This window comes from Delphinus delphis, chromosome 7 (assembly GCF_949987515.2).
Source record: "Delphinus delphis chromosome 7, mDelDel1.2, whole genome shotgun sequence".
Taxonomy (NCBI): domain Eukaryota; kingdom Metazoa; phylum Chordata; class Mammalia; order Artiodactyla; family Delphinidae; genus Delphinus; species Delphinus delphis.
Window position 1 is genome coordinate 16,611,207 of NC_082689.1, and position 26,509 is coordinate 16,637,715.

General features: G+C 41.6%; 1 protein-coding gene across 1 annotated transcript in view; it reads left to right on the forward strand.

The window, feature by feature from the left end:
- The window catches only part of EPHA4 (EPH receptor A4), a 143,432-nt gene that overhangs the window by 88,805 nt on the left and 28,118 nt on the right, over positions 1-26,509 (forward strand). The window contains exons 6-8 of the mRNA XM_060016042.1: positions 17,146-17,270; positions 18,283-18,442; positions 19,618-19,729. Coding sequence (XP_059872025.1) covers positions 17,146-17,270; positions 18,283-18,442; positions 19,618-19,729 — 397 coding nt within the window. The remainder of the gene's footprint in view (positions 1-17,145; positions 17,271-18,282; positions 18,443-19,617; positions 19,730-26,509) is intronic.

Consider the following 26,509-nt stretch of genomic DNA (forward strand, 5'->3'; position numbering starts at 1 on the left):
TACTGAGATGAGAAATGAATAGCGCAGGGCTAGCAAAGGTTCTGGATGAGCTTCTAAATTGTCTCGTTGTCACTCCAGCTGGCTGAATGAACGGCTGTCTCCTCAGAGGAGCCAGAAGAGACTCTATAGGGTCCAGTTTGCAACTAAACATCAACAAAAAGATCCAGAGAAGCTTCTATCAAAGCTTCACTCACCCCATACTGATGTCTTTAAAGAGTTTTTTTTCTTTAAACACGGGGAAAACCAAGAGCCGTGCTGCAGGACTAATCCTGCGTTGAGAGATCTTAAATCTGCAGAGACTATTAAAACACCTGTCCCTGCTGTACAGAGCCTTCTCTGAAACTCTGTCCGTGTGCTGTTTTCATGCTGGTATACAGCAAGAGAGCATTTTCTGTGTATCCTTCAGGTAGACTCGTGAGGATTTCTTTTAGGTTCTACACTTTAAATCTGTCAAGATAAAAAGAAAAAAAAATCTGTCAAGATAGGCATACCTTACGTAGCTATTTCTATGAGTATTAAAAATATATTTTTAATGGATCGTCCCCCTCTGTCTACCTCTCACCCCCAAGACACACACAGGCGGGTGCACACACACGCGCGCACGCACACACACAAATGTTTTCCTCCTTGGCTTGTGCCAGAAGAATGGAAAAGTTTCCATTGGTTGCCCCAAAACTGCAGTAACAGAAACAGAGAGATGGTGCCACACATCACTTGCCTCGTGAATACCGTGGCTTTCCTTGGGAAAGGTCGCTAATGATTTTGGTCGCACATGTGAAGGTTGGTACCCCAGAGCGCTGGAATCTAGCTGAACAGTCAGTCGAATGGCTGCCATATAGACCCAGAGCTGAAGAAACAGCTCTGGCATGAAACTCCTTCTTTCCCTGTTCTGATAGATTGGTCAGCCCACCCGCGAGGAGCTCTGCTGTGGCTCTCCTGTGCTTTATGACAAAGCACCAGAGCTACTCTCTAAAACATAATCTATCTAAAATAGCTTATGGGAAAAATGGTAGGGATTTGCCACCCTTCTTGCAAGGGAAGGGGAGAGGAAGAACAAGAGGAAGGGTGGGCCACTCCTTTTTGCCTGGCATCTTCTAAAGGATAATCTATGTATATGAATTTCTCAGGCAGTTTGGTCAAAAAGCCTCTTTGATGAAAGCTGGGGGGTAGCTGAATTTACAAGTTTCTTATCTGGGAACCTTTTGTCGGTGGTGTGTGCATACAAACACAACCGCAGTGTGTAGCTTCAGCTGCGCAGCGGGTGCTAAATAGGGACCCGCCTCCAGCAAGTTTGCTGTGTGTAACAGGCTTGGATAAGACCCATCCATTGGAACAAGCACTGAAAGGGGCAAGCTCACAGTGGCTCCCTGGAGAGTTGGTGTTGTCTAGGTAAGGTACTGCAAGCTGTGAGTCTGCCTCCTGAATCCCACCCCCCCTTTTCTAAAAAACACACGCACACACATAATAAGTGTGTATTTTGAACATAATAGCGTGAAGGTGGATGAGAGCACAGCTTCCTCCATGTCCCTTTATCAAAGCCAGGGCAAACATATAAACAGGCCAGGGATTTTGAATACGCAACTAGCTGAAAGCTTAATCAAGTGTTCCTTCCCCTCTCCAAGATAATCAAGGACTTTTTTTTTTATATATATGAAAGTTTCAGGTTATCCTAAGCGTTGCTGGCGGAGCCCTTACTTGCATTGAAACCCACTGAATTCGATCCCGATTCTACAGGGCTTCAGGAGAGCAAGGTTTTAGGAAACTTTCTAGGAGGATGCTTTTGGAGGCTTGGGAGTTCTTGTTGCTAACGTCAGCGGTCCCCAACCTTTTTTGGCACCAGGGACCGGTTTCGTGGAAGACAATTTTTCCACAGGGGATTGCGGGGGAGGGATGATTCAGGAGGTAATGTGAGCGATGATGGGAAGCAGCAGATGAAGCTTCGCTTGCTAGCCCGCCGCTCCCCTCCTGTTGTGTGGCCCGGTTCCTAACAGGCCGCGGACCTGTAGCGGGGACCAGACCCTGGGGTTGGGGACCCCCTGGCTAACATCATCTCATTTTCCCCATTTAAAATAGGGGTAGGATTGCCATTACAGTATGTAATCAGGACACTTCTTGCTTTGTTTTCCATTGAAAGCAAGAAGTACAAATACAGCAGAATCTTGCCGTACGAACATTGAGTGTCTTTATAACCAGAACAGTGGTCATAGTTTTTAAAAAGCATAAGTTATCTTTACGGCCCTCCTTGTATACATCAATGCTGATTAGTCAACTCATTAAGGTGTGGCTCTAAGAGGCTGGTAATATACTTAAGGAATCTTGATATAATGTAAAAGTGTATTGTTTGGGGAGATAGATAGATGGGAAGCAACTCACTGTTAACTCTTCAAGGGTATAACCTTAACTGTATGAGTTCTTTGGACGATGGCTTTCACTCTTTCTCTTTTCTTCCTTCCTTCCTATTTTAGAACACACACGAAATAACATTCATAAAACTGCTCATAGTATAATGGAGCCCTGCTCCAACATCTTTCTTAGAGACCGCGCTGTGGGACTATTTCTGGGTGAAATGTTGTTCTAATGAGGTCCTTCCGATACTTACAGATTGATTCCTGGTTGAAGCTAGCAATACTGAATTTTACCCTTCAGCAAGTTGTGTTAGAAAGGCCCCAGTGAGATGCTGTGAACCTCCTAGTTTTAAAAATAATCAGGTCCTAAAACAGTTATAACTTTCCTAATGCTTTCTTTGTTATTCTTTATGACTACAAAAGTCATCTTGGATTCTCAAGCACAGACCCAGTTGGAGACACCTATTGGCCTTAATAACATTTTAAAACTTCACATCTCGGTTGTTCTCAGCCTCAGTCTTATAATGCCTGTAGGAGTTTAAACTCTGGCACGTACAGTTTAGTTTCTAGCTGATACTCCCAAATTAAAAAAAAATTAATTCTTTGGTTGGCAATTCCCAAGCTTAAAATTCCTTCCCATAAATGATGCTCTTTTTTTTTTTAACCTCTATCATAGCTTTCAAAAGAATTGCCAAAAAGATAGTTTCAGATAGGAGGGCTGCAAGAATACCATTTCATTGCTACATTTTTTGAGAGCGTAGCATGTGGTGACCGTTTATATATGAAGCATTTTTAAAACATGCTGGTTGTAATTTAACCCCAAGGTCTCTGTATTTCTACCCTCCCCTTACCGGTCACTTCTTTGTGCTTGTCTATATAGCCAGCAAGAAACTGAACGAGAAAGGTTTGGCTACAAATAAAACGAAGGCTTCCTTAGGTAGTATTAAACCCCAGTTCCTCAGCATGCTATGGTTGGTGGATATTGTCCCCTGAGTATGATTCTCTGTGTTCAGAACTTTCCCAGACTTCCATATAGTGAAACCAAACTGAGAATAAAATGGAGAGCCTCAGTACTTCACCTGATTGGTCTACTTCCTGTTTCTCTCTCTGTCTCTCTTTCTACTTGTGACCTTCTACTTCACCATCCATGGCCATCACTTCTCAGTATTTAGCCATTGTTCTTTCAGCCAAGCAGCATTTGGACGTGGAAAAGTTCCGAGTAGCATACAACACATAGATTTGCAACCAGAATTGTATTGGCGTGTTTCCTCTGCCTACCTCATCCTGTCAGGGATCATCTGTAGCCTATAATTTCATGCTCCACTTTATTCTCTGTCAGATATTTTTCATCTCTGTTTTTTTTCTCTTTTCTGCCTATGTGTTTCAAAATGCAATAACAGAAAGAAAGATGAGTTACTAAAAAGTAATTTCAAAGATAAAAATAACAATGTCTGGTGAAAATGCTTACCATTTATGGAGCTTATATTCTCAATTTAGGGTCGCCATGACTTTATTTTTGAGCAGCTCATGAGGTCTTTTAAAATAACCATTTGGAAGAATAGGTATCCTGTTCCAACTGTATATGTGATGGGGAATTGGATGGCTCAGGAAATGACTCATGGGACTCTGGACCTTTCTGTCTTTAAGTCATCTTCTTGTATCTGAACTGCATCATAAGTGGTCCAAGGCCTGACCATCTGGCAGCCACTGAATGGCTATGGTAATGGAATTGGTCTCAGTCCAGGTCTTAGTCGACAGGTGTTCACATCATAAGTGACACTAATTGACTTCCTATCTTTCAACTTGGAAGACAGTGGACTGTCACTGAGACAGTGATGGGGAAGGAGTTATTCATGACATATTCAGGCTCCATTGAAAGCCAAGAAATTCAGTACCTTGAGCTGGCACCAACCTGGCACCTTGCAAATATTGTACTTGTCTCTTACGGGTTCCATTAACCTCAGAAATAAAAAATAAGAATCTAATTGCAATAGATTTGCCATAACTCAGAATGGCGAATGCTGTCTTTCTGAGGTTACATGAGCCTCATGTGTTGAGGCTTTTTCTCTTTATTTTGTATTAGAGTAATTAGGTGCCTCCTATGAAAATTTTATATAAGGATGAAAAAAAGAAATTGGATTCTTGGCCTGTATGATGGTATCAGTCAGGCTATCTGCTTTTATTTTGTGATTTTTTTCTTTGTTTGTTTTGGGGTTGATTACCAGGTCACTTCTTCACAGCAGATGATGTGGATGCTACCCTTTGATGGAGAATTTAATAAGGCTATCTTAAATGCCCTTGTGAAATGGAAACCAATGTGAAGAAGTAACTTTGAGGCTTTCATTAGCATAAATTTCAAAGCATAGAATTCAAGGGGCTTCATCCAACACATACCCTTTCCTGTGGTTCCAGGTATCTGAATCATAATTTATTCACTGTCACTGGGGCCATGACCTGAGGGTGACTTTGAGGAGATTATTAGTATTATTTGTATTAGCGTTATTAATATTTTGTTCCTTGAATTTTCCTAGGTTTATCTGAGGGCTCTTTTTGTAAACTACGCAGACAATTTGGATATCCCTGTAGCAAGTGGCAAAGCCATACTCTTGAATTACTTATCACACTTAAAAGTCAAGATGACAGCAGCCTCAGTGGATCTATTTATTGAAGCAGACAGCCTCTTTTAGCAGAATGATCAATGCCTTACCTCTTTCTGAAAGGCTTTTCAGGCACAGGAAATCGTCAAGCATCTGATAGAGAGTAATGAACAAGGCTTTTTATTGGTCAGTTTCTGGAGTAGGCTTTTAAGCATTTCTGCCTGTAAATGTAGAAACCTGAGTGTGAAAGTAAAAGGCAAGAGCAAAGATTTACTGGGTGCATCTATCATCCTGGCTTTTAGAGTCTTTGTGATTAATACATCTTTAATTGGGGACTGATCTAGATGCCTTGGATGTCAGAAAGCTAAATGTTACAGCGTTGTCTCATTGGTTCCTAACGCAGCAGGACGATTAGCAGCTGTCTGAGTAACAAAAGAACCTGAAGCCCACAGCACAGCTTTTATTTTCCAGATTTGGAATGCCTGTAGCTCTCCAGTGGAGCTGACAGCTAAGGGAACAGAAGCCTTCGTTCACAGCAGCTAATCCTTTTCCGCTCTCTGTGCTGTACTTCTGCTCAATAGGAGAAAACTTTTCCTTGACACCATCCTTCATATTGCAGATTAATTTCAGAGGGCATTGTCGGTCATGGAGGGGACTATATTGCCTAGGGCTCTTCATTCTAAGCAAGACACATAAAACAATTTCAGCTGAGAGTTTATACAAGATACTTTCCAACACACTGAGGCGCAATGAGAAGATTCATCTTCCTAGAGGCGTTCAGAGGAAACATATTTATTTAATTTTTTTCTGTTGTTGCTAGATTTACCCTGTTCTCTTATCTTAAAAAGGCTGTCTTGCTCAGACAAATTCTTACAAATCGCCTTCCAGTGGAAAGACTTGTTTTCCTGTTTGCCTCAAACTGGCATTCTTACTTAACAGGAAATACACACTGCATCCTGCCATGTTTCTGTTGGCAAGTGTTGGACTACCCTTGTCAGAACCTGCCAACAGATTTCTTAGTAAGCAAATAGAAAGTAAAACAAGCAGCTCTCAGACGAAACAGAAGACACAATTGTATTGCATCAGAGACACTCGGGTTCCCCCTAAGTCATTCCCAGTTAATTCTGGGGGGTGTGGCCTTGGTTTCACTTTGAGACATCACTCTCTTGTAATTCTACACTAATGGAGTGGCTATCCATGTAGGAATGCTAATTCAAGAGAGTTATTTTGAAAAGAAGAACAGGCATTTAAAGAATGCATTTTCCTTACTGTGGAAAGCAGCAATTGCTGTATGGCTCAGGTATTAAATATAGCGATTAAATAGTTATAAAAAAACCATAATTTGCAAAAATGGGCATCTTTCATGGCACTTTCAGAATTTTTACCCCAGAGGGTTAACTAAAAATTGCGAATGGGTCTTTCTATTATTAATTTTAATATTCCATCTTTTATACTCTTAGCTAACACTTTTATTTGTTCTTTAACCTTTTTATTGAAAAATATATACACATACAGAAAAATAGACAAGACAAATGTATCGTCCATGAATTATTGCAAAACAAACATCTCTGTGACCAGCAACCAGGTCGAAGAATAGAAGAACATTGCCAACCTTCCAGAAGCCTGCCTGCCTTTTGCCCCCCACTTCTTCCTTAACTCCAAATACTATTATTTTATTTTGTAATTAAATTTTCAGTTTCAGGTGATTCTCTTATTAGCTCTGTAGGTAGTTCTGAGATGATTCATCACCAAAGCTTTACACTTTGTCTGTTAACGGGGATCATGTCTAATCTATCTCTGGATTTCTGGCAACCAACAATGTACATAGATGGCCCTGAACCTAACATACAGCAGACCTAACATTTGCTCTGTTACTGACGCAGCTGATGCTGTGGAAGAAGAGGCCATTTAGCCTTCAAATCTCTAATTTCTTATCAGTGAAAGAAGGGGAGAGACTAGAGGCTTTTACAGATCAGTGGTTGAAAATGTGGGCTCTAGGACCTGACCTTTGAATTCATCACTTACAAGCTATAACTTGGGGCGAATTGTTCAAACTTTCTTTACCTTGTTTTTCTAATCTGTAAAATGGAAATAATAATAGTACGTTGCCTCAGAGGATATTTGTGAGGATTATATGAATCAATCCACGCAAGAGGTTGAAAACAATGCTTGGCTCTTACTAGTTACTCCATAAACGCTAGTTGAGTGTGTGTGTTTACAGACCTGTGATATGGAGAGAGGGTCACATACATACTTTTGAGTCAGGAAGACTTGGGTTTAAAAATCTCATTTTATAGCTTTGGTCAAATCATTTCATTTCCTTGTGCTGCAGGAGTTTCCAAATAGAAAATCAAAGGTGCTGATGATAACTGTGGACTTGAGAGTTGCGAGGGTTAAATGATGTTAAGTGTGTGGAAGTGCCTTGCAGAGGAGGCCAAAAGCATATTTTTGCTCATTTGCCCATTCTTCCCTGTTTAGCTCTGATTCACGTGGCCCAAGTCTTTACCTGCATGAGCTGTCAGCTATTCAATGAAGACTAAACTCTTTCCTAAAAAGAAAACTAAACCAAGCCATTTTGAGAACACTGCTGTCTTTTCCCATTTCCCATTAAAGCAAGCTCAGCTGAATCCTTCTGCCCAACATTTCGTGATTCTGCAGAATTCAGTCACTGATAGAAGATCTGGGGCTGTGCTTGTGTCTCGTGTCCCTGCAAAGCTGCACAGTCTGTTCCTGGCATTGTTGACCCCCAGGGCAGCACTCGGCCAGTGTCTCACAAACAAGTGGCTCTCCGCTCGCTGTGGGTGCCCAGGAGCTGGAGTTTCCAAGAGGGAGACCATTCAGGCAGCTTTCAAGTGCAGCTCAATCTTCTGCAGGCCACGGTACTCCTACACTTTATTTTAGTTAGTTATTGTATGAAGATGTTATTGCAGCTCTTCCTCGACTTATAACGGGGTTACTCCCCAATAAACTCACTGTAAGTTGAAAATACATTGAATACACCTAACCTATCAAACATCATAGCTTAGCCTCGCCCACCTCAGATGTGCTCAGAACACTTAGGTCGGGCAGAGATCATCTAGCACAAAGCCTATTTTATAATAAAGTGTTGAATTTATTGAATACTGAAAGTGAAAATCAGAACGATTTTCTGAGGACGTCTGCTAGCCCGGGAAAAGATCAAAATTTGAAATTCGAAGTACAGTTTCGACTGAATTCGCATTGTTTTCACGCTATCATAAAGTCGAAAAATAGCAAGTCGAACAACAGTCATCGTAAGTCTCGGACCATCTGTAGATGAAGATGCCCCTTTTTTCCCTGAATGGCTCCACTTTACCTGAATGGGCCGCTGTCACCCCAAATGTCAGTTAGCAGGTTAACACGATAGAAAATTGTTTCCTGCTCAAGTCACATCCAGTTGGTGGTGAAGAGGGGGAGGGTCTATGGGGAGCTTCCAAGATGGACCCTGAGCACCAGCATGGAGCTGGCAGACTGTGGGTTAGAGAGGATGGAGAGCCCAAGGGAGCTATTTATGTGATAGCTCTAGAAGGGGAGTCACTACTTCAACCCACAGCCAGAACTCAGGGATGTGAACCATCCTACATGTGAAGAGATCTAGGAAATGTGGACCTTGTCTAAGCAGCTCCACCCCAGAAACACTTATGGGAGGGGAACTCCCATTTTTGGGCAGTTAGCCACAGAGGCCTATCCCAAGACCTTCAACTTCTGTATGCAAACACTTAATGTAAAGGCTAAGAATTGCATCGCATTCCTTTATTTAAAATGTGGGTGATAGCTCTCTGTAAAGAATTTGCCTGAGATAATCTGCCATCCATTTCTCTGCAGAAATAAGAGTCTGAGTGAAACGCTTTGTAAAGTCTTGCTGTTGGATCACTTAGTTAAAGTACCATTAATGTCCCCAGAACAGATTCTGTCCCTCACTGGAAGCACAGGTCTGTTGTATCTTTTGGTAAATGTTACTGTACCCTGCTTTATGTTATAGTATTTGTTTAAAATAGATGCTGTATGTACTGACCTTGGAAATCATTTTATGGGAAAAAAAGTGCATCCCTCATACATTTTAAGTATAAGCTTAATATTAATATTTCCATATTTCAATATAAATGAACTTGATTTAATTCAGTCTCCTGAAGACTTTAGTTGAGAATCTGGCTCCACGTCTCTTGTTGAATAGGAAAAAAGTTCCATATCAATTTTAGAATAATCAAGTTTTTCCATACCTTTTGTCTGTTTGTTTTAGAAACAATTTCACTTCTTGACTATGAGAAAATGTGCTTAGGTACTTATTAATGGTACAGTAGCTAAAAGCTATGGGGTGCAGAGCTGAGTTCTTACATCAGTGATGTATTCAGGGAGGGTGGATAGGGATTGAGTCTTTTAATGATTTTTATCTAAGGATTAGCAGAGGGCTAATCCAGCTGATTGATCGAATGTAGCGCAAACAAGATCGTGCGTCTAGGAAAGCACTCTGTGCACTGTTGAGTGCTATGAACTACTGCAATATCATCGTAAAAAATAAAAGTTGCTCAGTGGTGTTTGGTGCCTTACATAATACAAAGCTCAGAGGAAGAATCCTGTCCTCCCTTTGGTGGGATGTGGAAGACAGCAATTCATATTAGCACCCGAGTTCTTAGCATCTCTGCGATGGCAAAACCCTTAATCACAAGGATATCATTAGTGCTCTGAAGCATTTAATTTTGATGCTTGACAGCATTTTAAAATGCACCAACCTTTGATAAAGAGCAAATCAGAGCTGTGGCGTTGAAATGAGAAAGAAAGGGGGAACAAAAACCACCTTAAGCTCCAAATAATTCAATCTAAATATGCTATTTGCATTAAGCAGAGCTATGTATAAACTGTAGGTTTATTTTTCCTATCAGGGAAAGACCCCTTAAGTAAACATCGCCTCTTTAAATTCAGATCTTGGGGAGGGAAACAAAACTCTGCTGAGGTTAAAGACGTCTTCCCTCCAAACGATGGGCTTGAGAACCACAGGCGTCCTTGGCTTTAGGTTTCTTAAGGTCCATAAAGGGCCATTTTCACTCTTCCCTGTCCACAGGCTGGAGACCTTTTGTTGCATCTGTTTCTTTCCTGCCTTATTCCTTTCTCCCCGCTAATTTGAGCCAGTAATGAAATGCAGTGGGTAGGTCCCCCAAACTCTTTATAATTCAACGCTTGTGATGCAGGATCCAAGAAGACAGTTTTACAGCCCACAAGTGAAGGACTATAGTGACTCCTTCCTCCCTTTCTTTTCTCCATGTCTCTTTTTCTCTTCATCCTATTGGGGTGTCACAAGGACCAAACTGCTGCAGTAAAATGACTTGTAGGTGTTTGATGGCAAGTCATTGAGGAAGTGAATAAAAGAAAATTGCAGCATTCACATCGGTGGGGAGCGGTTAGAACTGCTGAGCTTTGAACCAAAGAAGGTGAAATTTACCATTTTCTGAAAAGGAGCCACGTCTGTTTGACATCAAAGCATCTCCTGTAATTGTTCATTGTGAGACTCACGACTGTTGGAAAGTCATGATGGAGCCCCGAATCTAGGCTATTTCTGTTTATCCAAAACACACATAGAGATAAAACCCACCTGGGCCTTCGGGATGCGCCGTGGTCTGCTCTCAAACCAAAAGTAATCACAGGTACGTGGCCAATGCGGCTTCTACGGAGAAAGCATTCTCAGTTTCTTGAGGGTATGTATTATTTTGAATACAGAATTATTTGATGGGGAGAGAATTTCTCTTTGCTTCCTAGTGGAAAGCTCAGATCATTCAGCCTCAAGCTTCGGTAAAAGTTTCCTTTTATCCTCTTGAGTTTTTGCTCCATCTTTAAAAAGTGATATTTTCCTACCATTTTACTTGTTTCCAGTGGGTGCGTGGAAAGACAGTCTGTTTCACACACTTAATCTTGCTGTCCCTACCCTGACTGCAGAGGGCACTGTACTTGGTTACCCTGACACTTCAACAATGATGTTCTTTCCGTGGGATTTCAAGGATGTATGTGGTACTAAGGGCTGCCCCTGGTGGTGACTGTGCTTATGCTAGTGAGTCTTTAGAGATAACTCTGCTATTGTCAAACTAGGGGGCTGCTTGGGGCTCTTTCTGGATTTAGGATTCTAACTTGAAGGGAATCTCAACACCACTCACCTTTGTGTTAGGGAGTTCGGAAAACTATTTGCATATGCCCTCCAGAAACAGAGGAGAAATACCGAACATATTGTCAACGCCCTCGTCCAGGGAAAGAGCAGTTTCTCAAAATGCTATATGTAACAGGTGCAGTGAAAACTAGTTTTAATGTTAACTTACTTATTTATTTATTTTTTTTTTGTGGTACGCGGGCCTCTCACTGTTGCGGCCTCTCCTGTTGCGGAGCACAGGCTCCGGACGCGCAGGCTCAGCGGCCATGGCTCACGGGCCCAGCCGCTCCGCGGCATGTGGGATCTTCCCGGACCAGTGCACGAACCCGTGTCGCCAGCATCGGCAGGCGGACTCTCGACCACTGCGCCACCAGGGAAGCCCTTAACTTACTTTTGAATGACATTTTACAGCCTGTGTGTTCGACAGAAGTTCAGAAGCGCCAAAAAAGCCTTAGGAAACAGAGACTCCATTTAAAATTAGATTTGTCATTTGCTTCACTCCTGACTGCCAATATCTTAGTTAACCTAAATAGCAACACCAAACCCACGAAAGGCCATCTGAAACAGGTGCAGATATAAAGTTGTTTTAGGGATGACTTACTTCCGATACTTTATATTTAGAAAACATCTTGCTGGCTACAAAGAGTTTCTTTAGATCTGTTTAAACATTTAGTTCACCTTTATTCATTCGACAAATTTATTGAGCACCCAGTGTGTGCCAGACAAGATCTTGAATAGCGGGCATATAGAGGTAAGTCCTGTGCTTATAGGTTGTGCATTCTAATAGCCTACATGCTTGTATCTGAAAGGAGGGTGTTTTACAGACGGGAGAATGGAGGCAAGGAAACTTGTCCAAGATGGCAGCCAGTAAATTTCAAACCTGGATTTTTATCCAAAATCCTTTTTAAATTCATTGATTTTTTTTCCCATCAGATTAGTAAAATGAAGACTACTCCACGTGGCTAAGGATGCTTTTTCATCTTTACTTCATTTCATGTGTCCTAGATGAGCCCTCTGCCCCCACAGAACCAAGGGGCTAGTGATTTCCTGAACTTTCTAGTCACATGTGCAGCAGTGCAGCTCTGATCAGCCATCCTCTCCCCTTTCTGCTTCTTGTTTGCCCCAACAAATCAATCTGGACCACACTTCCCCAACCTCCTCCTTCCCCAAATCCTCCATTCTTTGTGTAATCCACAATGCACTCCTCCACATTCTGGCTTCTTATCCCAGTTACTGTCTGTTTAGTCAAGTACTGTTTAAGTTTTAAAACATAAATGCCTATTTAGCGCTACTTTAAGTTCTCCTCAAGCAAAGGCTTAAAGGACATTTGTAGAATGATTGAATGATGATTGATGTGTCAGCATGATTTGTAAGTGAAAAGAAGAGGAAATGGAGGCCACGTTTTAGATTCAAAACTACTGAAATCCCCTTGAGAGTAATAGGAAAAGGTGGTCTCAGACATCTGCATCTCAGGACAGTGAAAATTCTGCTCTAAAAATTTGAAAATTAAGGGCTGATTTGAATTAAATCACAAATCTTTCTGTAGAAAGTACCCTTTAGGAGTTCTTGCCTTTGTGATTTTTGCATCCATCCGTCATGATTCTCTAACCACACTGCTGTCAGCTAGCACGACCAGCTCTTCTGGTTGTGTGTTATGTCAAAATTCTAGCCATTAAAGGAAGGCTGCTTATGTCCAGGGGCACAAAATTTCCTTAAAGCAAACATCTCTTTTATGAAGGAAGTCTGTGGGTAGGGAGGAATGCCTTTCAGTCTAAGATGTGCTCTTTTCCTATAATGAGCGTACCTACATCAACCCTCAGCTTCCTCCCAGCTTCTCTCACTCTTCTGCAAGTGTATTACGTGTCTGAAGACACGGTATAATGAGGAAGTCTCTTATTCTCCCCATTGCCATGATAAAACTAGGATAAGAAGGTTAGCAGGAACTGTTTCTTGAGTTCTAGAAAATGGATTCTCTGGGTTGACACTAAAGAGTGTCTTCTCTGTCAGACTATTAAAAAATTCTCTGTCTTTTTTTTTTTTTTTCAGTTAAGAGGCTAAAGGGATAAGATGGCACTTAATTGGATACCAAAGATTGTATTTAATTTAGCTTCGTTTGCCCGTTTCCCTCTTTGCCGTGTTCCATTGGTGCTCATTAAGTTTGTGGTTAGTGGATGCGTCAGTACGGAGGAAGAGCCAGTCTCCATAAGGTTTGGGAACGTAAACTGGGAGGCAAGCAGGACCTTTTTTCTGCTTGGTCTTTTTATGTGGACCAAAATTCCCGGTATGATGAGAAGCCTTCTTTTGAACTAAGGCACTGATTTGTCAAAGCTCCTATTAAACCATGTATCTGGGACGAGTGTTCAGTCTGTTTTTTTATTAGTCTTTTATCTCCTCTTCTAATTCTGCTGGCAAAGGGCAGAGCCCTGAGGTACTGGGACTCAGGATCCAAAACACTTCTAAACCGAGTAGGGTTTGGCCGTGTTTACCAAAGTGTGGGAACATACCAATGGTGGCATCAGAGATGATTTTAGGGGAGACCCAGATGGGACATTATGTAATACTGAGTTGGTCTGTGTGAAAGTTAGTTCCTTTTCCATTCTCTCTCAGTTCTGATTTCTCTAAGGTCAGAATCTCAAATTGGTGTCGGGATTATCCTTAATGCTTCTCTAACACTGGCTAATCTCTTTTTCTTGGCAAAGCATAGAGAGGCAAGAGCATTTATGCAATTTTTTTACATTGTATTCATTATACTATTATTACGTATTCTTTAATGTATATATTATTTTTATTTGTATGGTTACCTGCCATTGATTGCACGTGATAACTCTAGAGGGAAGTTTTCTTTTGAGAAATAAAGTATGTCATCTTAAGAAAATTGTTATTTAAATCATAATCCAAGTTGCAGAGGGACGTGGTAGCAATTACTTGGGTGGCATGAGAAGACTGATGCTTGGGAACCACTGGGGGAGGGAAATGATTGAGAAATGCCATTGCCAAATGCCTCCTCTAGCCAGACGAGCCACAGGCTGGCACACAAGGCACGGTGGTGGCTTCTAGATGTAGAGCTGGAGGCTGTATTGGAAGCAGGGTAGGAAAGGCGAGGAAAGAACCCTTATGCGGCTTGTAACATGGAGGGCATCTTCTCTCCGAAGTGGCAGTGTGGCAAAGCCCAGTTTTTCCCACACTGGTGCTTTTCTTGCCAAAGAAGTTAAGAAGCTCTTCTCCAGGGGGAGGAATAACTGCCCTATTGACTATAACGCGCATCCCCGTTTTAGGTCCGATTCTCAATCTCACTTGGTCATGGGTTGCTTTTGTCACTATGGCCTGATAAAAATGCTCTTCTGAAAAAGAGCTGTTTGGAAAGAATTCAGACTTTACAGCCACACAGCATCATACTTTGTATAAATTACAATGATTTATTCTCCTTTCCTCTTTCATCTCATTTTCTTCCGTTTTTATAACAGCTGAGTAAGCATGCACTCTCGGTTTATTTTTTCACGTTCGTGCCTATGCATTTTCCAAGTAGGGCTGCATTAGGAATATCCGATTAGTTAACACGATGATATTGTTAACTGCCTGTCTGAGATTTTGTGAGCCCTCGGTGGAGCTCATATGCCCTTTGAATGACCACAGAAGCACTGCCGCTCCAACTCCCGAAGTGGGAATCAGGTTCATCTCCCACATGCAATAATTTAGGGATAACCCAACCAGAGAGAAACCGTCTTAGTTCATCAGTGTGCTCACTCCAAGGGCAGCCGGGCAATTCTTTCCCGAGACATCTGTCTGATCAGGATCTGATCCAGAACATTTCTGAGCGTAAGTTCATTTTATAACTTTATGATTTTCCTCCCTCCTGCTTTCTTTCTAACAGCCTCATTTTTCTATTTCATTTCCCAATCCTGAACGTGAGAGTTGGGAGAGCCCCTTTTTATGGAGTGGATGCTAAAGTGCTCTGTTAGGCCGTATATTTATTAACTGGAGTGAAATGGCTTTTCACAGCCAGGCAACCTTCCTAGCCTCCTTGCTACCTCTATATTTAAGAAAGTCACTCCTTGCATGTGCTGGACAATGGCTCTGTGTCAACCAGTAAGGAAAGAGAGAGAAGGCTTCCCTGGTGGCGCAGTGGTTGAGAATCTGCCTGCCGATGCAGGGGACACGGGTTCGAGCCCTGGTCTGGGAAGATCCCACATGCCGCGGAGCAACTAGGCCCGTGAGCCACAACTGCTGAGCCTGTGCGTCTGGAGCCTGTGCTCCGCAACAAGAGAGGCCACGACAGTGAGAGGCCCGCGCACCGCGATGAAGAGCGGCCCCCGCTTGCCACAACTAGAGAAAGCCCTCGCACAGAAACGAAGACCCAACACAGCCAAAAATAAAAATAAATTAATTAAAAAGAAGGCTCAACATTAAAAAAAAAAGAGAGAGAGAGAGAGAGAGAATGTGGGGGGCTGCAGGGGAGCCTTGACACAGCTAATGAGTGCATTTCCGGTTCTCATTATCCACAGGTGTTCCGTGGCTTTCATGTGTCTGCTGCGCGTCTCTCTGTTCACTCAGTTTGCTATTACTAACATGTGGGTTGCCTTTGATGGAGGATGTATTTATTTTCTGTATCGAAATTTTACTTGTGTTTATGCCTGAGATCCAATCTGGAATAGCTTTGGGGGCGGGGTGGGAGGAGAAGGAGAAATAGGGAAGAGAGTGTGTGTGTGCGCGTGCGCGTGTGTGCGCGTGCGCGTGTGTGTTACCATCTCAAGGCACCCCTAACAGAGATGCCGGGCTGTCAGATGGTCCCCTCCAAGAGGTGCTCTCTGCCGGATTAGCTTTAGCAGGAAGATTCCCTTGTGCGACATGTAACTTTGGTGTATCTAGTTGCATCTCTTGCCACCAGCATACCTGTCAGATGTGATCAGAGGGTTTGCAGCTAGTCCCATTCCATTTTCAGATAATTTATTTTACTTTTTCTCTTTTTCTTCCTCTGAGTTAGGATTTGGCAGTTGTATGTGCCGGGAAAGTGCAGGAGGATAGCCCAGCACTACTCTGTTGTTCCTCAGTGGCCGCTTTTGGACGTTTGTTTTCATATATATTCACAATTTGAGAATGAATACAAATATACATTCCATTCAGGAAAACCTCTGATCTCTGGTTCTATAGCAGCTTGGTTAGATAAGATCACAGATTTCGTGGACGCTCCCTCTTCTTCCTGGAGACGGCACATTTGTGCCATTGTTGGTCACCGCAGAGCTTGATAGCGGCTGGCTGGAGATGCGACCACCACAGTGGAGAAGCAAGGGTTAGGTGGCCTGGGTTGATAAAAGTTTCTGCTCTCCAACCCTGATAATACAGCTGGTGGAGGACGGCTTTTGTGTCTTTCTCAGTGGAAAGAGGAAGGTTTGCTACTCAGCAGGCAAAAGCAATATTTCATCTCTTGTAAAAGAGTTGCAAAATGCCTTCTATGTCCAGAGAGACTATCACGGCTTTATTTGTGTTCTTCATTATTTGCCTGGTTGTGTTCAAACTGGAAACTCTTACTGTAATTAAGCAAATGCTTTTATTTATATTGGGAAGTGTGTACATTGTTTGCCTTCTGGCATTCCCTGCAGTACCCTTGGAAGCGTTGCAGAGTCTCTTGTCTAAAATTAAAGACCAATAACACGACACTCAATTCTTTGGAGGTGGTAGGAGATGCAGTTTCTCTGAGCTTAAGAGGAGATTTTCCAAAGGTTTTCATGGCTTGCAAAAAAATAAACAAGCAGATAGCATTCTCTATACCTACGGCCTTTCTGAGGAGTGGCTGCAGGTGCTGTAGAGGTGATACTGTAAGGCCTGTGGACTTACCAGACTACTTCAGAGATTGTCTTTTTAAGACAAACCATATACAAGAAAATATTGGAAAGAACCGTAAAATGGTATATGCTTTTGTACTAGGGAAGAGGAAAACAGGGATTTGTCAGAAGACAAGACAATCCTTCACAGTTTTCTAAAATAAGATGGTATTATTGACTGATGCCACCAATTTTTCCCCCTAAAGTAAGATATCTTTTCTTTTCCCCACTAGCACCCTCATCCATTGCTTTGGTCCAGGCTAAAGAAGTTACAAGATACAGTGTTGCTCTGGCTTGGCTGGAACCAGACCGGCCCAATGGGGTGATCTTGGAGTATGAAGTCAAGTATTATGAGAAGGTATTACCTGAATAAGCAAGGTTCTTCTCCTTTCTTCCCCCCAACCCCTCTTTCCTTCCCTCCTTCCTTCCTTCTTTTCCTTCTCTCTATAGTTTTGGTCAGTTATAAGTCCTGGAATACTAGGAAATCTCAAAACCAAATGCATTTTGCTTCCCAATCAAATCCAATTATGAATTTTATGTATTAAGTTGCTAATCTTAAAAAAGAGAAAAAACACATTATGTTCTAATATAACTGTATTTTTTCTTTCTAGTCCTGCAAATCAAGATAGCTAAGCTAAGAATGTCTTATCTATAAACCTTCTATCAGGAAGAGTGACTCATAAAAGTTGAAATAATGATCTGTTTAAGTAGATCACTGCTATTCAGAATCAAGGTGTGGATTTTGATGACTTTTAATAGAAAATCAAGGAAAGAAAATTACATTCTTCAGCCTCTTAAAGTTATAGAAAGACATCATGTTTTACAAATAACTTGTCTCTTAAAGGACAGCATTCTGAAGAGAGTTATTTGCATTCAAGGTTGTCTAGAAAATGAACAATTGTCTCTTTCTTTTTAAAGGTAATCACTTATTGGCTTCCTTATTAAAAGCAGAAAGGGGACAGGATTTTTTTTTTTTTTGAAACCAGATTATAACATTTTTGACATTTTCTAGAATGGAAAATAGAAAAAGAAAAGGGACCTTCTTGCAGTAGTTATTTCTGTGAAATTGCTGGGTGTGGAGTGAGAAAAGCCATCAACCATCATCTAATGTTCTTTTCAAAAAAAAGATTACGGGTAAAGATCTGGATATGGTCAGTGTCAATAGCGATCATACCTGAACTCCACATTTCTTTCAACATCTAAGTAACAATAGTACTTCTAACATTGAACTGAATATAGTGTTTAGAGTTTATCAATCTCCATTTACTTTCAACCTCTGAATGGACTGGCTTGGCTGCCTTAATACTGTATCGGGGTAAGTGGGAGATTTATTTTGCCACCTTCCCTAATTTTATCCTCTCGTAATGTAGGATCAGAATGAACGAAGCTATCGGATCGTTAGGACGGCTGCCAGGAACACGGATATCAAAGGCCTGAACCCTCTGACTTCCTATGTTTTCCACGTCCGAGCCAGGACAGCAGCTGGCTACGGAGATTTCAGCGAGCCCCTGGAGGTCACAACCAACACAGGTAACGAGTTCTGAGATTCTTTGTACAATCCAGGGCAAATCCCATTATGGTGAACGAAGAAGCTATACAGATTTTTGGTTAGGCAAACATTTTGTTGCAAAGGCTATTGCTTGAAACTAGATAACCAGTGTCCGTAACTTAGCACACCTCTTGCTATTTAGAGAAGAACATTTTTCATAACGGTATCTGATCTGTCTTTTCATATGACTGAAAATTGTCTATCTTTCTCCTGTGTTGAGCCTTCCGTAAACCATGAAAACTGGGATGGCCAAACTGACTAATGGACAGTTGCATAACTATCTTACATTAAGCTAAGGAGTTTTCTCCCTGGGAAGATTAGAGAAGGTACCAATTTTTTTTTTTTCTCTCCTATGTATTTCTAGGAATCTGTTCAAATCAAGTCAGATCAGTTTTTTTAAAAGCCCCTCTAGACAACTACATCAATCTTTCAACATTGTGAGTTGGACCAACTGGATGATTGAATCAAAATGTTAATAGAGGGCATACCTATGAATAAGCAATTTACATAAGACATCTCCCCTCCATAATTAACAAACCAAAATTGAGCCTACTGGATAAGGAGCTGGTGGGGCAGAATTTCCTACATTAATTCTAGAAAGTAATTTTATTCACAAATTATTAAATAGAATATGAATGAAAAAAGAAAGAAAGTACTCTAGAATAAAATCTGAAGGGGTTTGACATCCTTTGTGATTATCCTGGAAGGCTTCAAGGAGGAAGTGGCTTTTGAGCTGGGCAATAATAGACAGGTTTTTCTATAGATGGGGTGTGAGGATGCAGTGGAGAGGTCATTCAAAACTGCTTGTCCTTTTGGCAATTTCCAGGTGTCTTTCTCACTAAGGAATTCATCAGATCCTTAAGTAAGAGTTTGGGCTGAGACTAGAAAGGAAGAGAAGAAAAAGCAATGAGTGGAAATGTTTACCATAGGATTTAATAAGAGTCTTCTGGTTGGAGTTCTTCATACAATTATAAAAAAGAATGTCTTTGTCTCATTAAGGCTGTCTTAGAAGATGCTGTTGTGTGAATACTTAACGTAGAGCAAAATAGGCTGTGAGCATTTCAAATGGCTTCAGAGAGTTGAAACTTGTGACAGTCAGAAGTTCTAGCGCTTAGGACCTTGCCCAAGGTGATCCTTGTGTAACTGTCTTTGCCAGTGCCTTCCCGGATCATTGGAGACGGGGCCAACTCCACCGTCCTGCTGGTCTCCGTCTCCGGCAGCGCGGTGCTCGTGGTTATTCTCATCGCCGCTTTTGTCATCAGCAGGAGGTAAGCACTTAAGCCACTCACTGCCCCTGACCCCCTTCCCAGTTTTTATGAGGGAGCTTTTTGTCTCCTCCACACAAAGCTGAGGCTTTTGATTAGCATCATAAACACGACATTTGCAGCACAAACTCCCTCCTCTTTGCTTTGATCTCCCCACCCCGCTGTAGAGCTTCCGGCTGGACCCTGGTGGCAGCCCTCACCACTGAGAGTCCTGGAAAGACCCAACTGATTGCAGGAAACTAAGCTGAAAAGCAGGCCATCGGGAACTTTCTAGATATTCTAGGCTGTAAGGTGTTACATTTATACCTCTCTTAAGCCTGAACTGACTGCCAAAGGCCAAAAAAAAAAAGCCATATAAAACAGACCTCACGTTTGAGCTCTATTTGTCAACTGCGTTACTTCACCTCTTTGAGTCATTGTTTCCTTTTTGTAAAATAGGGATAATAAAATATCTGCCTCTAAGAGTTATTGACAGGAGAGTTTTGATAGGCAAAGTAGATCATCTGTCACACAGAGAGTACTTCAACATGATATTCGTTCATAACAGTAACCAAAGCAAGGAAGTGGGCATTCCATCGTCCCTTAGGAAAAGCCATCGACATTTCCAGAGAGTATCCTTTGAGCACTTCGTGGGCATGGCATTGTTCTTGGAAATGGATCTAAAACAGCAATTACTTATTCTATGAGAGTTTACACTCTAACTTGATACTTGGAAAACAGTCTAGAAAAGAGAGGCATAGAAAGAGCTTGACAGCATATTCTTTTGTATGTGTGTATGTGTGTGTGTGTTACAATAAAACTTTATTTACAAAAACAGGTGGTGAGCTGGATTTGGCTGAGGACCATACTTTGCCAACCCCTGAGCTTGAAAGCATATTCTTTTGATCCAGTTTTTCTTATTATCATTGCCTCCATCAATTATTAACACTGCCTGGAGCTTCCAGAAGAATGGGGGGGAGGGGGTTTGAGGGGACAGCTGCTCATCTTCAACGTGTGTCCACATCTAGGTCCTCTCTGTCTCACGTGTGAGAATCTTCCCCTTCTCCAACCTTTACGCCCCCACCCCCACCCCCCATGCCATCAACTGTTTTACAAGATGGGGCTTTTAAGAGAAAAGCAGAACCCGGGCATGTCAAAATGATCCTCTTAAATATAAATCTTTTCATGTCACAGAAGAGGAAACTGATACTCAGAAAGGTACAGTCCTTGTCTGGAGTCACTATATTGCTTTAGTGGTAGATCTGTTACTGGACCCGCAGTAGCCGTGCTTGGACCTCAGGCCACTGTCTGTTGCACTGTCTTTTCCTGGCTCATCGGTTGATGAGCTTATTGATGTCACAGCATAGCCTCTGGCTATTTCCACTGACCTGGGCAAGCCACCATGATTTTCTCTCACTTTGTGGTACATTATAATTAAGGTGATGACCATATATCTTAGTTTGCCTGGATGGTTTCAGTTGTCACCCGTATTTATTAATATCATGTCTCTGCTCTCACTCTGCAGAATGTCCTGGTCTATAGAGATCAATCATGATCCCTCTCGCACAGTACAGCACAACTCCTTATTGTGTGTGGGCACCTCCATTTGTCATCGTGTGTGTTCTTTTTGGTGCAAAGTCTGTTTGATTAGAGCAGTGAATTTCGTCTTGAAGGAGTTAAACCCACCACAGACACTCACCCCTGTTGCTGTAATACACACACACAAACATACATCTAGACATGCCCACTGTACCCTATATAATAGTACAGCTCAGGCTTCGGAAACTTCAACTTGGCCTGAACAGACTCTGAATTGCCAGAGTTCTTTCCTTTCCTGGCGTTTGATTTTGGAAGTCAATCAGGATGGACCTCTTTCTTATTCATCGTCATTTGACTTTGTGCCTGTACACATGCCAGGCTCATAAACACATGGAAACTATAGGCATTCATCTATATCCATCTGATAGCCAAGAGGAGGGAGTGGGATGAGGATTGTATAGAAATTACATGGGCTTTTGCTTTCGTTATTACGTATTTCTGCATTTGAAATTTTTACAGTGTATTATAAACAACTTGTGTCATCAGAAAATAAAGTTGTTGAAAAGTCTAAAACTAAGGAAAAAATTATTATACACTGCCACTGCAAGAAATCTTTGACTGAAATCCAGTACCCCAGAATGTTCAGAACCATTTGAGAGAACGCTTGTTCACAGAAAGTGGATCTCGTCTCGAATCTCAACCAGGATATTGGTTGGAAGAATTCTCTAGTTGTAGTCTGGCTTTCCTTTAGAGTTACTGTTTTTGTTTATTTTTTGTATTTTAAGTTATCCTAAATACAGCAGTCAGACAGGAGTAATTAGAAATAAGTCACCTCGTTTTAAGTTTTTTTTCAGATTTTTTTTTGACAAAAGAAAAAAGAAAAGCAGATAAAAATGTAATACAGGAAGACAAGTTTATTAAAAGCTGTAGCTATAGAAAATAGCATCGCAAGCTTGATGACTTAATTTCCTTTCTGCTTTTTTTTATTGATCACTTTATTATATAAGGCAGGATTGATCGGATTTCCAATTATGAGTCCCCACCTTAGAGAACTGTGCCTGTCAAGTTACCCAGCCATGATCTTGTCCCTTCTCCCCCATTAAAAAAAAAAAATGTTACTTCCCAAGGCTGATAAACACTGCTTGGTGATTGGTCCTCAATGGATCACTTCTTAGAAAATGAAATGTCAACCCCTTGGCCTCCTATTGATTCTTCTTTAGTGTCGGACATAAAGCTGTCACGGAAAGGCTGCCTGGAGCCAGGTAGCTGACAGGCTTTGCAGCGGCCGATGCACACTCAGCTGATTCTTCTCCGCCAGCAGGTTGTGTGCTCTGTCATAACGGACCGCAGATGTTTAAATGGGACAAGAACAGGTGAGAAGAGAAGAGACAGGTAGTGCAGACAAAAGTCTGGTCCATGCTTTTAGTGAGAGTACAAATGAAAGATGGTAAATGGTACCCCTAAAATCATCTCACCACCCTGCAGCCAGCCATCTGGAAGAGCGACAGATGAAACATCCTAGCCTGGAAAATGATGCGGCTGCTTCTTGCCTCTTAGAGCCATGGGTAGTTGACGGCAGAATGGATGCGAGGGACGGACCCCTTATAGGGTGATTCCCTACACTGCTGATGACATGGGAGATTGTTTTAAGAGGTAGATGGGCAGAGATCCACACAGTGAGAAGAGTTTCAGTCCTTCCTATTACTTCAAAGGACAATCTGTTTGCTAATTTGTCATTTAAGAAAGAGGAAATGTCCTCAGGCTCACAGCTAGTATCTTGCTGGATTTTTTTTTTTTTACAGCAATTGTTTATTTTATTATATTTACTTTATATGGAGAAATATGAGCTTTAGGCAAGTCAGAGTCATCTTTAATTTTTCCAATGAGAAGATCCACTTTTTTCTTTTGACCAACTTGGAAGTGTAAACATTTGGGGATCTCAGTGAAAGAAGGAAATTCCTAAATTTATACATTTTATTTATATATTTAAAATAATATACAGAATACATTGACTTAGATTTATTGTATGTTTTTACCATCCACATTATGTTGAGGAAATTAACTTACATTTTTTATAGGCATCTTTGATCAGTGTCTTCCCGTGTCACTTATCACATACGTTATAATTTAAGGATTTTGTCAGCTTTTCAGAGAATGTAATTGTGCCTGCCATCTGGGTGGTTTAAGGTCCAGCATTTCTTGTATTTATGGAATGCTGTCTCTAGAAGTCTTCCTAAACTGCATGTGCACATTCTGTTGGCACCATTGCCTTCTACTCCTGTAGGTACACATTTGTGATCTCCACGGTGTAACCACTTTATTGCTTTTGAAAGTGATTTTTGACTGTTAACAATGACATCCTAAAATGCAATGATAAGGTCATAACCTCAGGACTAACGAACTTAGTGATCAACTGTGTTAAATTCCTCTGACAACTACCTCCCCCTTTTATATGAATGATTTTTTCAGTTTACCTCCAAGCATCCTAAATAGTATTAATTCAGGTTGCTTTGGGCCAGTGTGTCTTCCCCAAATAGAATTTTATTGTTCAGTATGTATGAGAAACACTTTTAAGAAAGAATTAGAATGCAAGATGAGTTCCTCTTTTCTAAAGGACAGTTTGGTGACCAGAGACAAGTACTGCCTGATAACCAGCCATAGGTGGCGTTTCTACTGACCTTCTGATGAGCTCTGGTGCTGCCGGGTTTCCATTTATGTTAGGGTTATAAAGTACCCCTTTTACCTGAATTAAAGAAGTGAATTAATTGATTTTAAGAAAAAAATGAAATGGCTATGGCAAAATTTGTGAAGGAGGTACACATACGGCTCAGGGTAGGAAACTACTGGCATCTTGTATATTAGGAACTTGAGGCCTAGAGAGGAGGTTAAACCGTTAGCTGCACAGGGTCATACAGCTAGTTAGTTGCCTGATCAGGACAGAAGTCCATCTCTCCTGACTTCCAGTACTGGCCTAGATAGATTATTTTAATGTCTTCTGGACTGAAAACATTGACCTACATCAAAAGTTAGCATTGACAACTGTAGCAAACCAGAGCTTCAGGAGTCTCCTTCACGATGTACCATTTGTGATGTGTGATTTGATGTGTAATCTAACACGTGCTGTAAGGTCAGACCTTGCACGTTAGTTTTATCTTCTTTGCAAGGTTACGATTTTCCACTTTGGAGCTGAAACTGTTCCCATAATGCTAAAACAGTCACCATTCAGACTCTATCTTCCCCAGTGTCCTAATTGTAATATTATGGTCACATAAGAATGAATACACTTAAATGTTAGCCTAAATTGGCTCTGATGAAGTCGTGTAAATTCCTACAATTCGTTGGCAGATGGTACTGCGGGAACATTTCTAAACAACCTGTGTGCCCTCGTGTGGTTCAGTTCCACCCATGTCAAAATGTTGCTCATGAAGAACGTGTAGCCATCATTTGGTGCAAGAACAATGACAGCTTAAGGAAGGGGAAAAAGAATAGCTTCGATGCATCTGCATAGGTGATGCCATTAAACGCTGGAAAGTGTCCTCCTGGAGCTATGCTAGTTATTACATTGCTTTATCTTCTTTAATCTACACTTTAGCTGAATAAATTACTTACCTTTTGCTAATTCGTTTTGGAACAGTGAGCCCCACCAATCAAACCCATCGACTTGATCAGGGAAGTCAGTATTTTACTAAAAGTGGGGTGCGTGCTGGGCCCTGTCACACTTCGCTCCACTGTTTTGTTGGTTTTATCGGGTAGTCAAGGTGCCAGGAACAACACATTGGTTGGGAGGGCAGGGCTGGGGTCTCATGCTGTCCCTGGACAATGTCTGTTAATACCCTGATTCCGCCTCCCTTTGACAGAGGCGAGCTTAGTCACAGGCTTTCAAAGTTTCACCTGCAGAGGAGTCTCTTTACCTCCTGCAGTTAAAAGGTTCCATGTTTCCTTCGGGAGCATTCACTCACAAACCACTCCCCTCCTTCCCCCCTTTTTGTAATCAGCTTGCCCACGTCTCAATAATTAGAAAATCGTCCACAAAGGTTTCCTTCTGTCATTCAGGTGATCTGCCTTGGATGTCAATTTAGCACTCTTTTAGGCGATGTGGTTTCCTCTGGTCTGGCTGACCCAACGATAAGCTTCCATAGGCTTTCTTTCTCTGGACAATAACGAACACATTGTCCCACCCTGAGCCTAAGGAGAAAGGGTCATCAGGTGACAAAGGTAGAGCAGGACTCAGGCTTTTTAGTTTTAAGGGTATTATTAAGTAGCTAATAGGCTACAATTAGCTTTTGAACAGTAATCCCTGTGTTTCTTTGTCAGCATTCCCTGTACTCTACCGGGGTCTTCTCCTCCAAGTAACACTCCAAGTAAAGTTTCTTGATAGGGAGGGTGGGAGGGAGGGAGACGCAAGAGGGAAGAGATATGGGAACATAAGTATATGTATAACTGATTCACTTTGTTATATAGCAGAAACTAACACACCATTGTAAAGCAATTATACTCCAATAAAGATGTTAAAAAAAAAAAAATACACCTTCTACCAGAAAAGCTGTCCTTCAGAGTTGAAGGAGAGAGAAAGAGTTTTCCAGACAAGCAAAAGCTAATGGAGTTCATCACCACTAGACTGGCCTTACAAGAAATGTTAAAAGAACTTATTTAAGCTGAAACAAGAGGGTGTTAATTAGTTGCAGGAAAACATATGAAAGTATAAATCTCACAGGTAAAGGTAAATATGCAGTAAAAATCAGAATAATTTAAAGTTGTAAGGTTAATTACTTACAAAGCTTGTATGAAGATTAAAAGACATGAGTAGTAAAAACAGCTATAACTACAATACTTTGCTGAGATACACAAGATAAAAAGATGTAAATTGTGACATCAAAAACATAAAACAGGGCTTCCCTGGTGGCGCAGTGGTTGAGAGTCCGCCTGCCGATGCAGGGGACACGGGTTCGTGCCCCGGACCGGGAAGATCCCACATGCTGCGGAGCAGCTGGGCCTGTGAGCCGTGGCCGCTGAGCCTGCGCGTCCGGAGCCTGTGCTCCGCAGCGGGAGAGGCCACAACAGTGAGAGACCCGTGTACCACAAAAAAAAAAACCAAAGAAACATAAAACATTGGCGGGGAGGGAATAAAAATAGAGAGTTTTATATAAAAAAAAATACACCTCCTAATTTACTTCCTCCTTCTATGTTCGGAAGCCTGAGGAGGGGGTGGGCAGGTCAGCCTTGTAATGGTCCCTGCCATTTTACCTCTCCTCTGGCTTTGCACAG